Genomic DNA, 15,569 nt, shown 5'->3' on the forward strand with positions numbered 1-15,569 from the left:
CCCAGCCCCCCGCAGCCCCCTTCCCCACCTCCCACCGCTGGCCGCACCTTGGGCTGGGATCTGAGCTCCTTGGGCACCTGGACCACGAACTCCTCTGGCAGCTCCCCGGGGCCCTGGTCCGCGATGGGCTGTGGCGCGTTCTGCCGTTGGCTGCTGGAGGAGATGTCTGGGTGGGAGCGCGCCTCCTGGGTTGCGCTCAGCATGTCGCAGTGGAGCAGCCAGGGCTGGATGTCTCTCAATGTGCTTGCCACCTGCGGGCACCATCAGACTCCACTCAGCTCAGTACCGCCTCAGAGGAGCCCGCTAAAGGCTATTCCCAAGGCTGCTGTCAGCTGCAGGCCACAGGCCCCATCCACTAGCCACCCCAGGCCCCATTAAGACAACCCTGGCCTGAGGAGATCATATCCCCCAACCTCTAGGGTGAGGATGACTATGTAGGGCTGTCCGAGTTAAACACTGCCTTACTAAGCCAAACACCTCACCCTATCCCCGATGAGGGTTACAAAATTAGACAAGATTATTGAAAACTGAGAAAGCTACCTGAAAAAAAATGTAAATGTTGTCTATATTTTTATAGACTCACAGCATTCTGATGCCAATTATGGGCATTAATATCTATATAAGTGTAAAAAAAATTGGTTTACTGCACTACATAGTTTCACACAAAAAAAGCTTCTTAGGATAACAAATGAAAAAAGTTTCAGAGGTGGTTTTTTATTAGTTTAGTTTTGTTTATTGTATGGTTATACTTACATGGATTGTTTTATATTTATTTATGTTTCAGGTCATTTAACATTATTTTGAAAGATACTGTTTTAAGATCTGTGATGGACATTAAGGTGAAAAGGATATACACATATTTTTTGCCATTTACATACACAGTGATTTTACTGACAAATGTACATTTTACATCAATGAGTAAATAAGAAGGACCAAGACAATAATGAAAAAAATAAAATTTCACACATATGATCTTTTTTAATTCACAAAACAGTCATACATCATATGCTATGAAAAACAACTAATTCAGTACAGGATTTTTTTTTTCTGGTGAATTGGTACATAAAATACACATTTCTCTACACTAATTGCAACAAGTGTAATAAATAGGAATGATAAAAATGTTCCTGCCAAAATAAGAAAAAGTCTATATAAGAATTTTGCTTTACAAAACTATTTTTAACATACTAGAGTATGCATATTTAAAACACATGAAAAATGCTACATGACTATCATTGAATAGTCAGGATAGAAACTAAGAAATTCAATAATGCAAGAGAATTTTATAATCTTTCTAACACTGGAAGTCTGCACAGTGAGGATGTAATTTATTGATATATAAAATATTTGCAAGTTAAGAATGAAAACACATTTTCTTTCAAATCACAAGAAATATTACAATCCTATTGAAAACAACAACAAAAAATAAAGAAATCTGTCAATCCATTGATAATAAAAAAGTTTAGATTACAACTACAAAAACATCATGTTTACTTAAGCTCATTACAAAAGATAGTCTAGATGCTATTTTGATAGTTTGTGTGAATGAAAGGAAGTGTCAAAGAAGGAAACAAGTTTTAAGGCCAAAAAAAAGTTGTGAAAATCAAAATCTCTAAGTAAGTGCCTCCTTTAATGTTTAAATCCAGTGATATCACTTTTGATATTTAACTTACGAAATATCCTTCTCCTCATAGCCCCAAATAACACTGTGACCATTTTCTCATTATTTTTTATACAGATACATATAGGCACGTTTTCCCTAACATCTTTATAACTACTGTACGAAAGAAATTTAGCAAAATATTAGAATGCTGTATTAGCCTACAAGCTTCAGATATTACGAAGTTGGAAGATTTCACCCACAGCCAAGTTGACAAATAAAGACATGTGGAGTGTAGAAGCATTGTGTTCCATTCATTCATTCAACAAATATTTACGCAGTTCCCATGACGTGCCAGCTTTTTTTTCTGGGTACTGAAGATTTTGATAAACAAAACGGACGACGTACCTACATCAATGAATCATCCATTCTTTTGTGAGAGAAATTATACAAATGGATAAATAATTTTTAAAGGAGACATCTGTAGCACATTCAACAATAAAGATATATTCTAAAAATATAATTTTTAAAAATACCATATAGAGAGGAGCAATTTACAGGAAGTTGAAATAGGATAACATGTAAGAATAGGGGTAAGGGTGAGAGATCAACCAAAGGACTTGTATGCAGGCATATAAGCCTAAGCAATGGACACAGACACCAGGAGGGTGAGGTCATGAGTGAGGGTGGGGGGTAGGGGCAATGGGGGGATATGGACACATATTAAATAAATAAATGAATAAATAAATAAAAAGACGGTAAAAGAAAAAGCTACTCTGTTTAAGTGTTTATGGGAGACTTGTCTACGGGAGTAAAATTTAAACTGAGATCTCGAGTTGCTAGCCGTCAGCAGCAATAATGAAGACCACTCCAGGCTGCTGCAAAGCCCTCAGGCTGGAGTCACCTTGGTGGGTTGAAGAAATGACATAATACAAATATCACAAGACCTCACTTATATGTGGAATCTAATGAACACAATGAAATTGTCCAACAAAATAAGAGGAGAAGCATGAAGTCATGGAACAGTCTGGGGTTGGGGGTTCAAGAAGAGATAAACCAAAGAACTTATATGCATAGCTCATGGACACAGGCAAGAGGGTAGTGAAGACCTGGTAGAGTGGGTAGAGGCTGGGAGGAGGGGGCAAAAGAGGGCAAAATGGGATATATATATATATATATATATATATATATATATATATATATATGAAATAGTACAACGGCCAATGAAGCTGTTAAGTTGTTACATGTAGTGGACTGGGAGAAGAATGGTAAGATTCTAAGTCTTGAAATCAGAGAGTTTAGCAATAAGTAGATCATAGATTTTGTAAAAAAAAAAAAAAAAAAAAGTGGGCAAATAGTTTAGTTTTGGGGTAATCAAGCATCTGTTTGGAATTCTAATTAAAGCTCCTGGGAAGGAAGAATAGGGTACAATATGGGGGGAGGGGGGGAGAAAGGGAATAGTGATCTCTACTGAATTAGAGATCATTTATTTCAAGAAATTTCTAGAGTCCACAGAAAATGATGACAGATTTAAATGCATCTAGAGTGGAATTACCTGAAAAATATAATAGTGTCTGTATTTAATAAAATAATCTTAAGTTAAAGAAGAAATAAGAACATGCTCAAACTAGAACAAGAGAGCAAGGTCTACAGAATTAGAAACAGTAAGTATGGATCAAAGAATAAAATTATTTCATTTTATTGAGTAAGTTTGAGGAATTCAAAAATATCAGGAAGCAAAGTAGAATTTGAGTCCTGTGTTAAAGGAAATTAGACTCTGATGTGTTCTATGAAGCTGGAATATACGGTGTCTGTAGACTTCTTTAAATTAAACATCTCTATGAAAGAAATCTAGAGTACCTGTCAGTGAGAGAAAATATGGAAGTTGTTACACTGTCCATATGGAAAAGGGCTATTAGAACGGAGCCAAAATCTTAACTTTTGGCATAAACAAAATATTGTATCTATTAGACTTATGGTACTGTAAAACATTGGAGAAAATATTTGAGTTATAAATATAAATCTAATTTTTCTTCCTTAAGCTATTATAAAAATATGTCTTCAAGATAAACAGACTTTTGAGACTGGTATTCCATTAGGACTATGGAATCTTAAGTCTGTAAGGAATCATTCAACTAACATGCTTACATAATCCTCAGATCATCCCTGCTAAAAATATCTGAAATTTCCCAGGAAAAGTCCATGATCACTCTGTCCTTGAAACACCCAAATCCATTTGAGGCAGCAAGTTCCTCATGTCAAGAAAAGTGATATCTACACCCTGGCATTCTCCACTCACTTATCTAAATGCTACACAAATGGTTTGCAAAACAGATCAAGCTACTCCTAGAAGGCACTTGTCTTCAGATATTTGAAGCTAGCCTTCATATAATAAATGCCCCATTTTTTTATCTAGATGTGTAAGGGAAAATGTTCCTTTTAAATTAAAAAATACCTCAGAATGTTATAGCATTAACTATAATTTCTTTTTTTTAAATATATTTTATTGATTTTGTACAGAGAGGAAGGGAGAGAGATAGTTAGAAACATCGATGAGAGAATCACTGATCAGCTGCCTCTTGCACACCCCCTACTGGTGATATGCCCACAACTAAGGTACATGCCCTTGACCGGAATTGAACCCAGGACCTTTCAGTCCCCAAGCCGACACTCTATCCATTGAGCCAAACCAGTCTCGGCCATTAACTATAATTTCAAGACATACTCCTCCCTTACACTATTCTTCTACCTCCATTGGAGACCACAATTTCAAACTCTGTCATGTGTAATTCTAAAGTATCCCAAGTATTTGGTGCTGGGACAGAAAGTAATGATAAGGTCAACACATCTTTTTCTTCTTTCTAACCTTCTCTAAAGAGAGAAAAAAACTTCATTCTTATCTCCTATAAAGAACTGTAACACTAACAACAAATTTTCTTAAAAAAATAAAGAAATTAACCCATTTACAATAGCATAAAGACAATGAAATAGGAATAAATTAAAAGAGGATCAAGATGCCTATACTGAAAAATACGAGACACTGATAAGAGAAACTGAGGTAGATACAAGCACATTTGTGTTCATAGATTGGAAGATTTTATATTGTTAAAATAACCAAGAGCTATCTATAGATTCAATGCAAAAGATTCCAATGGTGTTTTTATAGAAATAGAAAAGAAAATATTCCTAAAATTTTTTTATTCATTGAAAAATTAAAGAAATACTGAGAAAGAACAAAGCAGGAGGAAATACATTTTTTGATTTCAGCTATACAAGAAAGCTATAGTCCTCAAATAGTATGGTTTTGGAGGGGGAAAAAATCCTGACGAATAAACCAATGAAACAGAATCAAGAGCCAGATACATATGCTCAATTAATAATTAACAAGTCAGCCAGTAATACTAAATAGAGAAAAAACAGTCTCTTTAATAAATCATGCTGATATAATTGGATATTCACATCTAAAAGAAGGAAAGTTACATCACACACCAATCACAAAATTTAATTCAAAATATCTAAAGACTTAAATGTAAGACCTAAATCCAAGGAACTCGTAGAACAAAAAATGGGAATAAAACACAAAATCAACAATAAACAATTGGAACTACGTCAAACAAAAAAGCTTCTGCAGAGCATAAGAAATTATGAAAAAAGTAAAAAGACATCCTATAGAATGGGAACAAATATTTCCAAACAATATCTCTGATAAGGGATTAGTTCCAGAGTATCAAAGAAATCATGGATTCAGTAGCAGAAAACAAAGACACAAGCAAACAAAAACCTACGATGTGAAATTGTCTCCTGCTTGCAACAATGGCTATCATAAAAAGACAAGAGAACAAATGCTAGTGTAGATGTGAGGAAAAGGGAATCCTTGTACAGTGCTGACAGGAATGCAAACTGGTGTAGCCAGCCACTGCGGAAACCAGTATGGATGATTCTCAAAAAAATTTAAAAAGAACTATCATATATCTAGCAATTCCCCTTCTGGAAATCTATCCAAAAAAAAAAAGGAAACCACTATCTGTACCCCATGTTCATAGCAGCATTGTTCACAACTAGAGGCCCAGTGAACCTCAGCCTCCTCTGGCCAGGGCCTCTCTCCCTTCCTCCAGCCAGCCCTGCCCCCGGGTCAAACTCCCTGTTCAGGGGACAATTCGCATACGATGCTTTTCTTATATAGGCTAGCCAAGACAAATAAAACATAAGTATCAATCATTGGATAAACTGATAAAGAAGTTGTGAGATATAATATAATATATATATATATATATATATATTTCTCAACAAAACTATTAAAAATGCATATCTAATTAAGACTTCAAATTATTTTTTTTTAAAGGATTCACTATTTAAAAAAAAAAAAATAGAATGGTGTCGTAGCCAGTTCAGATCAATGGTTAGAGCATGGATCTCAGACCTGGTTAGATTATGGTCAAGGGCACATAACCTCAACGGGATTAAAGTTGGAGGCAACCAATTGATGTGTCTCTGTCACACTAATGTTACTCTCTCTCTTCCCATCCCTTCCATTCTGTCTAAAATCAATGGGAAAATTATCCTTGGGTACAATTTAACAAAAAAATGTGAATTGCTTTAACCATATAATATTTAATATTCATTATAAGTAATATGAGTTATTGTCATAATCAAACTGTCTACATTAGGGGTGTCGAACTCAATCAGAGAAGGGGCCAAAATCTAAAATCCAGCCTAAATCGCGGGCCGAATGGTTTACTGCAGTGTTTTTCAACCTTTTTTGGGCAAAGGCACACTTGTTTCATGAAAAAAATCACGAGGCACACCACCATTAGAAAATGTTAAAAAATTTAACTCTGTGCCTATATTGACTATATATAAAGTAATTCTCTTTAATAGGAATCAAATAAACACAAAGAAATTATTTTATAATTACTTTATTATGAAATATTAAGTAAACAAAATAGTGAAAAATTATAAAATTCTTGTCTTTTCTGCACCTACGGCACACCAGGTGTGCCGCGGAACAGCGGTTGAAAAACGCTGGTTTACTGAACAGTCATAAACTGACAATGTCATAAACTGACAGCGGAGTGCAGTGATGACAGCGCGGTGCGGGCCACATTGCAAGGCCTGGCGGGCTGGATTTGGCCCGCGGGCCTTGTGTTTGACACATGTGGTCTACATAATTACTTCAGAGTGTTTTACTATTTAAACACTTAGATTCTGCTTTATTCAGTGGCAAGTATGGAATTAATATTTCATAACCTGCTGAAATGATCAAAATATTTCCATGTTTATGTATAGTCTCCAACATCAAAGAGCATCATTGAATCAAAGTTACTGAATAAGTTAGGGCAAATATGAAGCAGGAAGAAAGGAAAACTAAAAAGCATGTAAAAGGCAAAGTATTTCTGATGGTAGTTCCAGAGTTTCCATCTTATCTGTAGAACTAATAATTGAAATAAGTATCAAAAACATCAGATTTCAATATATATATACCTTCAGAGTTCAATATTTACTTATAAATATTAAGTTTAAAATAGTAAATGAGCATTGTTTCTAACCAATTTCAACCATTTCTATATTATTGTTCCTTCGATGAGGCACTACGTAATTCAGTCAACTATTTAGTTTCTTCCTCCAAACATCTATTGATGATGACATTGAGCTTGGAATCTAGGCTAAACAATACTCTGCATTACTAAGATATTTCTAAAGTGAGAGAAATGGTAAAAACCAAATACCAACTGAGTTAATTTATCAGTTACAAATGATATCACTTTTATATATTAATATTTCTCACAAGTGTATTTTAGGGTAATATTTTACCATATCTTGTGGAGTTATTTTGTTGTTGTTGTTGTTTTATTAATCCTCACTATAGGACATGCTTCCATTGATTTTCAGAGAGAGTGGAAGGGAGGGGGAGAGATAGAGAAAAAAACATGAATGTGAGAGAAACATCCATTGGTCGAGACCCTTCAGTCCACAGGCTGACACTTCAGGAGTCAAAGCAGCTATGGCTCTTATAGAGTTTAAAATGTACTAAAATTACAACCATGATTTTAACTTACACATTCAATTTTACTTTTGATTATTACCTTCTTAGACACAATATCTATCCTCCTATAAATATCTTGGGTAATCCTTTGCTCAAATTATCCTTTTTTAAACAATTTCTTTATTGATTATGGTGTTACATATTTGTCCTTATGAACCATTTTTTCTACTGCTCAGGCTTTCTGTAATTTTCCCAAGGTATTCACTATTTACTAATATACATATATTTTTTTTCATCTCCAAACTTCATACTATTCCCCTTCATTTCAGTACTGCAGTCCAAAATTCTAAATTTACATATAAAGTAAAATTTAAATCTCCTAATAATTTAAAATCTTATTTTTTGTACTTCTTAAGGTTAAGCAAATAAAAAACTTCTTTCTTTCTAAAGTAAAATTTTATAAATTTTGCTTGATTTATTTTGTAATATTCTAGCTAAGTCCTACACATTGTTTTGGTTGGTTTATTTCTAATTTAAATCATAGGTCCACAAAATAAGGCAAACTCTCAGAAGGTTATCAAAATATCTTTTAAAAAAAAGTTTTCACAAGATGGTAAGGAGATTCTGAGTTTTTTACTAACAACTATTTTAAATGTCATTGCATCATTAGATTAATTGCTCTGAGTCTATTTTTCTCCCTAAAATTATAGGTACAGGGACTACTATATATGGCTCATTGGATTATTACATGTATTCACTGAGCTCTTGTGTGCAAAAGTGTTCAGTTAAGAGCAGAGTGCTAGTAAATTTAGAAATTATATTGAAACAACAAATGCTGATTAAAAAATGGCTGATTGATAGGAAGTGTCTAATTTAATTTCTATGCTACCATATATGCATGGAGGCGGGGGGGTATGAGGAAAGGAATGGTGAGGGGGGAGAGAGAGAGAGAAAAAGAGAGAATTGTTTTCCAATTTTATTCTAAGAAAAGGTACTTTTTTCAACTGAGCTTTCTTATGCATACCTGTATTCATACTTTTCCACCAGCGCTTTCATTTTGGCCATATAAAAAGATTATATCTTCCTGACTTTTCCCGAAGGCATAACTGCTTATATATATATTGATTTTTAGAGAGACAAGGAAGAGGGATAGTGAGAGAGAAACATCAATGAGAAAGAAACATCATGGATTGGCTGCCTCCTACATGCCACTTACTGGGGATTGAACCCATAACCCAATTCATTGAACCGATAACGGAACAGGTCACATTTAGGTTCCTGAGTTGACACTCAACCACTGAGCAACACGGGCTGGATTGCATAATTCCTTTATAGGCTGGGTAGTAATCACTAACAAAAGTCATAAAAAGTTCCAACTTAAGTGCATGATCAAGGATACCACCAGGCAGAAATTGCAACATGAAAATTCTAACACGAAAAATTTGTTTCAATTCTGGCCCTTATAAGAAAGTGGCTCAGTAGTGATTAATTGTCCACCTGTGTATGATGAAGCAACTTTTATACTATTCCTATGAAAGTATTATATTATTCAATTTAACTCAATAGACTCATTCACTAGACTTGTTTTATAAAGTGTTGGTATACCCTATGTGGATTATAAATTCTCCCTTCAAAGAGGCCTCACTCTTCTTCTATACATCATAACTTTTTATAGTGAAATAAAACATATTTTGGCTCAACTTTCGGTCATCAGAAGACTGAACAATCAAGTAATAAAAGTTGTATAAGATATTCTGAGAATAGTGAAGATTCCAACACATGGTTATGGTTAAAGTTAAAGGGAACATTAATTCCTAATGTTAAAAGAAACAACATTGAAATATTACTTTTAAATGTTCTTTGTGTACAAATCTTCTTTGTCCCAAAAACAGAGGGAAAAATGGTGGCTTACTTGTTTTAACAATTGCCTAGATTGTAATATTGTGATATAAATACCTCAAACATTTGTTAAAATGAGTAACAGAGAATAAAGTTTCTGTTATGTGATATAAATTTATAAAATTATAATCAACTTCTCATAAACATTATTTTCATTCAAATCACACAAATGCATGTTACATAACTTACTGATCAAAGAGCGACAACTAATAGTTTTTCTTTTCTAACTAAAAATGCCTCCCAATATGTAAATATATTCCAAATAGATTTAAATTCATGATAACAAAAATAAAATTCTGAAATCTATTATTTGGAGAATACTGACTTTATTTCTTTTCATCTACTCCCTTGTTTAAGAATATAAATTCTTAATGATAAGGAATGTTGTGCTTTCAGAATGTTGCAAAGTAAACTATTTCGTTAAAAATCTTTATAACGATCATAAGGGGAAATTTCCCTTATTCCCACTGCCAATTATACTTGATTTGTGCAAAAAAAAAAATTAGGAAGGGAGGGAGGGAGGGAAACAGTGAGAAAAAATATACATTTTGACAAAAATTTGTCTTGTTACTGAGTTCCTTTTCCCTATCCTAAGATAATCATAACTAGCATCTCTGAAGAAAGTTGAGAAAACTAAAACCTTATATATATATATATTTTGTAGTAGAGATTTTCAACCCATCCATTCCCTGTTCAACACACACACAAGTGAAAGCAATATGCTGGTTAACAAAGAAGCAGATTTGTTACCAAGCTCACATGTCAAAATGATTACTTATGTTGTTGATACACACACAGAGTATGATTATTATTGGACACCTACTTTTAAAAATAGGCATAAAAGATTTTTATGTGTGTGCAGAGGTGGGGCATCAGTACCGCCTCTTAAAGACAGCCTGCAACCTATAAAATATCTGGATTATCATAGCAATTCCAACTGTCCTGAGCTGTTGTGACTAATCAAAAAGGCTCCCTTTTAAGCAAATGTGTAGTGTTCCCTGGAGGGATAGCATCATGCCAGCCTGTTGCTTTGAATTTTATGTATTATCTGTCCTCATTATTAAATCATGTGCCCATCCGGTTTACATGGTTTCACAACTTCACTATCAAAAGGGAAAAACAAACAAAGGATCACTGCTCAGTGGTCACCACCACTGTTGATATGTAACCAGAGCTACAGAAAAGAATAGTCCTGATCTCATTCAGGTAGTGTGGAGAATTACGACTTTTATGGTAACTAACTGCTCAGAGAGAAGCAGTAATGCATGAAAGCTGACTGTTCATTCTTTTTATAAATACAGATGGTTATTTTTTATTTACATGATCTAATCATATCTGAATCTTTTCTCCCATGCCATTTATTATTCTCTAATACAACAATAAAACTAATCTGTATTAAACTCATCTGAGTCCAACAAAAAAATGAATCATTGTATGATGCTCTTTAGATTTTTGGATATTATTTTATCTTTTCATTTTATCAAAACAATGATTTCTCCAATTTTGCTCAATGTATTTCCCATCAAACTTCACGCTAAACTAATAATACCAAAGTGAGAGATAAGTTTCACTAACTAGTGAAGTTCTTCAAACCTAGGGTGAATGGTGAAGCAGAAGTTGTATTGGGCCTATAGTCTAATTAAAAGCAACAGGCTTGCACTCTGAATAGCTTTTCCACACTCTTTTAACACTTTTTTAATGCTGATCTAAGCTTAAGATCTTCATTGGTAACTCATTAAAGACTTAGTTACAGTCCAGTGGGTGAGTCCGGAATATAATGATGGAATGTTTGTACAATGTATAGGCTCATAATTAGAGAAACTGTCACAATTGGGGATTAAGGATATACAATGCAGTCTTTGAAAAACTCTATGGAGAGTAAGTGACCCCAAGATGGTGTTATATTTTAAATTTTGCTTACTACCTAAGTCATTTGGGTAGTTGGTTTTTGTGTGTTTGTGTTTAGTTCTAATTCCAAAAGGTATGTTTTAATGACTACATTCTCCGAGGATTATGTGTGAACCTTTCTGTCAGGATCTTTCTACACATTATTTTACTTAATCCGTATACTATAATAAAGTAGGCCTAATTACCCCTTAATAATGAAGGAAACTGTGAAACTGGTTAAGGTCATGTATCTTGAAAGCAATAGAACTGGAATTAAACTCAAAAGCTTGAAATCTTTCTTTCATTCATCAGGACCATGCAAATTAGGATATTAAACATTTTAGATTAGACAATGTTGTAAACTTCAAGGCTTTATGTAAATATTAATTTCTATATATACTGACATTCTCCTCCATTTCCAGTTTCTTAATACTACAGAAACTATTCAGTATCAACATCTGTAACTTACTACTTTTATTCAAGCTTTCTGTTAAACTTTCCCCCCAAAATGGTAATATTTCAAATACAACTATGTGCTTGAAATAGTGCAATTTTGCTAGGATTCTTACCATATACAATCTCCTGTTTTCTTTGGATTATCATCTTTGTTTGTAGATGCAATGTGAGTTGTCAGTAATATACAGTAGGTAGGTTTGATAAAGAGACAAGGAAATGAATAACTTGATACAGAATAAAAGGCATCCAATGGTTTGCTGAACATATTAGAGAAACAGTCTATGGAAATAAAATTAAAGACTCAATATTTATAATGTAACTAGAGGGTTGGTGCATAAAATTCTTACACTGGGGGGGGGAAGGGGGCGTGTCCCTCAGCCGGGCCTGCACCCTCTTGCAGTCCAAGAGGCCTCGGTCCCTAGGTCAGTTGGACATCCTTGGCACTGCTGTGAAGGTGAGAGAGGCACCAGCACCACTGTGCTTGCCAGCCATGAGCCCAGCTTCTTGCAGAGCAGTGCTCCCCCTGTAGGAGTGCACTGACCACCATAGGGCAGCTCCTGCATTGAGCATCTGACCCTGGTGGTCAGAATGCATCATAGCAAGCAGTCATTATGCTGTTCAGTCAGATTGTATATTAGCCTTTTATTATGTAAGACTAGAGGCACACTGCAAGAAATTCGTGCACAGGGGTGGGGGGTGTCCCTCAGCCCAACCTGCACCCTCTTAAATCTGGGACCCCTTAAGGGAATGTTCGATTGCCTGTTTAGGCCTGATCCTACTTGGTTCAGACCTAAAGGAGCAGTCAGACATCCCTCTCACAATCCAGGACTGCTGGCTCCCAAATGTTTGCCTTCCTGATTGCCCCTAACTGCTTCCACCTGCAAGCCTCATTACCCAATAACCACTCCCCTGACAGCCTGATAAATGCCTAATTGCTCCTCTGCCAGCCTGTTTGCCCCTAAATACCCTCCCCTGCCAGCCTGGTCACCCCTAACTGCCCTCCCCTGCAGGCCTGGTTTTCTCCAACTGCTCTCCCCTGTAGGCCTGGGTACCACCCAAACTACCCTTCCCTGCAGGACTGGTCGCCCCCAACTTCCCTCCCCTGCAGGCCTGGTCACCCCTAACTGTCCTCCCCTGCAGGCTTGATAGCCCCCAACTGCCCTCCCTTGTAGGCCTGGTCCCTCCCAACTGCCCTCCCCTGCTGGCCATCTTTTAGTGGCTATCTTGTGTCCACATCTTTGATCACATGTAGGCAGGGAGCCAACTTGTGTGTTGGAGTGATGGTCAATTTGCATATTATTCTTTTATTAGATAGGTTAGAGAACTGGTACATGGATGGGAGCCAACTGGCTTTGTCCTGAAGGATGTCCTGGATCAGGGTGGGGGTTCCTTGGGGCATAAGGCGGCCTGGGTGAGGTGCCTGTGGTGGTGTGCAGGCCAGCCCCCCTTTCACCCCTCCCCCCCACCTCGGTGACCCAAGCAAGGCCCTGATATCTGGGATTTATTTATCTTCTATAATTGAAACTTTGTTGCCTTAAGCAAAGCAAAGCCTCCTGCTAATTCTGTGGCCACTCATTTTTGTTGGGATTTATTTATCTTCTATAATTGAAACTTTGTAGCCTTGAGCAGAGACCAAGGCAGGCCAGGGAAGGCAGAAAGATTGGCTGCCTCCTTCACTGGGGGCAACTCAAACCTCCTGCTCTCGCCAGCTCTGTGGCTGCGGCCATTTTTGTTGGGATTTATTTATTTTCTATAATTGAAACTTTGTAGTCATGAGTGGAGGCCAAGGCAGGCCAAGGCAGATGGAAAGTTTGGCTTCCTCCATTGCCAGGGAAACAGAAGCTTCCTGCTCTCTCCATGATTGCAGCCAACTTGGTTGGGTTAATTTGCCATACTCTCTCCTGATTGGTTGGTGGGCATGGCTGGTAGGCATGACTGGTGGGGGTGTAGCGGAGTGGTGGTTAATTTGCATATTACTCTTTTATTAGATAGGATTTGAGCAAAGATGTAAATATGAGGACTTCCAAAATCTGGAATAGTAAGAATTTAAATAAGAACAAAAATATAATTATTTTTGGCCACCATAACTAAAGCTTAATGTCCTTTATCATTTTCTTAGGAAGGAATAATTGTAAGCTACTAGAAGAACACAGTGAATGCCACTGCTATACAGTTCATATATGAATGAAGTTTCCATCATTGCCACTTATGAGATTTTATCATTTTAATAAAAAACTGAAGTAATGAATTACTTTACGAACCTCAAATATAAGTACAAGAGAAGGTTGAGTGAAGCTAGAAAAATAGCGTATGATTTCAAAATGAATGTAAAATAGGTAAGATTTAAATGGACAAATCCAGGCAAAAAGCCTCTCTTAGAATATGTAGTCTAAAGAATTACATCTACTCCTGACCAATGTGGCTCAATTGGATGGGCATAATTCTGTGCACCAAAGGTTGTCTGTTCACTTCTGGTCAAGGCACATGCCTGGGTTTTGGGTTCCATCCCAATTAGAGCCACATTCACTCTTTCCCTCTCCCTTCCTCTCTCTCTCTCTCTCTCAAAATAAATATAAAATCTTTTTTTTTTATAATATGTTTTATTGATTTTGTACAGAGAGGAAGGGAGAGAGAGAGTTAGAAACATCGATGAGAGAGAGTCATCGATCAGCTGCCTCTTGCATACCCCCTACAGGGGATATGCCTGCCACCAAGGTACATGCCCTTGACTGGAATCGAACCTGGGACCCTTCAGTACCCAAGCCGACGCTCTATCCATTGAGCCAAACCAGTCTTGGCATAAATATAAAATCTTAAAAAATAAAGAACTTTTACATCTAAAGGTATTCTAACAATAATATCTTCTAGTCTTTTCTAAAAAGAACATGTAGAACTGAACAATAAAAAATTAAAAATCCTGAAATTATTGAGTATTATTTCTCTAAATAAGATATACATACAAATGACCAATGAACACAGGAAAAGAAGCTCAACATCATTACGTATTAGAGAAATGCAAACCAAAACCATGAAATACTATTTCATCTAGACTAGGATGGTTGAAACAAAAAAGGCAGTAAGTGTGGGTGAGGATGTGGAAAAATAAGAACCCTCTTATTGTTGAGACTGCATTACTCTATAACTACTCTGGAAAACAGTTTTGCAGTTCCTCAACATGCTAAACACAGGGTTATCATGTGATTGAGCAATTCCACTCCTAGGTGTGGAAAAGTAAAAATATGTTCACACAAAAACTTATAAATTAGTTTTCATAATAGCATTATGCAGAATAGAGAAAAATTTTAATAATTCATATTTCCATAAACTAATAAATATAATATGGCATATTCATACAACAAATTATTATTTGGCAATAAAAAAGAATTTGTTGATACATGCTATGATATGCATAAATTCTTAAATTATATTAAGTGAAAGAAGCAAGTCACACAAAAATAAGAAAAAATATGATTCTATTTAGGAAAAATGTTCAGAATAGGCAAACCCATAGAGATATAAAGTATATTAGTGGTTGCCAGGTATGGGACTAAGGGGTACTGGGAGTGAATAATAATGGATATGAGGTTTCCTTTGGAGAATTAATGTTTTAAAATTTATTGTGGTGATGATTGTATAGCTGCTCACACACTGAAATCCACTGAACTCTACATTTTAAAATGGTTAGTTTTGTGGTGTTTTTAAAAATATATTTTTATTGATTTCAGAGAGGAAGAGAGAGGGAGA

At 35.7% G+C, this 15,569-nt stretch overlaps 1 protein-coding gene across 36 annotated transcripts in view; it reads right to left on the reverse strand.

Annotated features, from left to right (window-relative positions):
- ADGRL3 (adhesion G protein-coupled receptor L3) overlaps positions 1-15,569 on the reverse strand; it is a 723,514-nt gene that overhangs the window by 440,333 nt on the left and 267,612 nt on the right. For 21 of the 36 annotated variants that reach the window (XM_084885612.1, XM_084885602.1, XM_084885585.1 and 18 more), the window contains one exon: positions 48-251. The exons of the other annotated variants lie outside the window; for them this stretch is intronic. In XM_084885612.1, the coding sequence (XP_084741738.1) occupies positions 48-251 (204 nt within the window). The remainder of the gene's footprint in view (positions 1-47; positions 252-15,569) is intronic. 36 annotated transcript variants of the gene reach the window in all.

Source organism: Pipistrellus hanaki (assembly GCF_964339955.1).
Source record: "Pipistrellus hanaki genome assembly, chromosome: 1".
NCBI classification, from domain to species: Eukaryota; Metazoa; Chordata; class Mammalia; order Chiroptera; family Vespertilionidae; genus Pipistrellus; species Pipistrellus hanaki.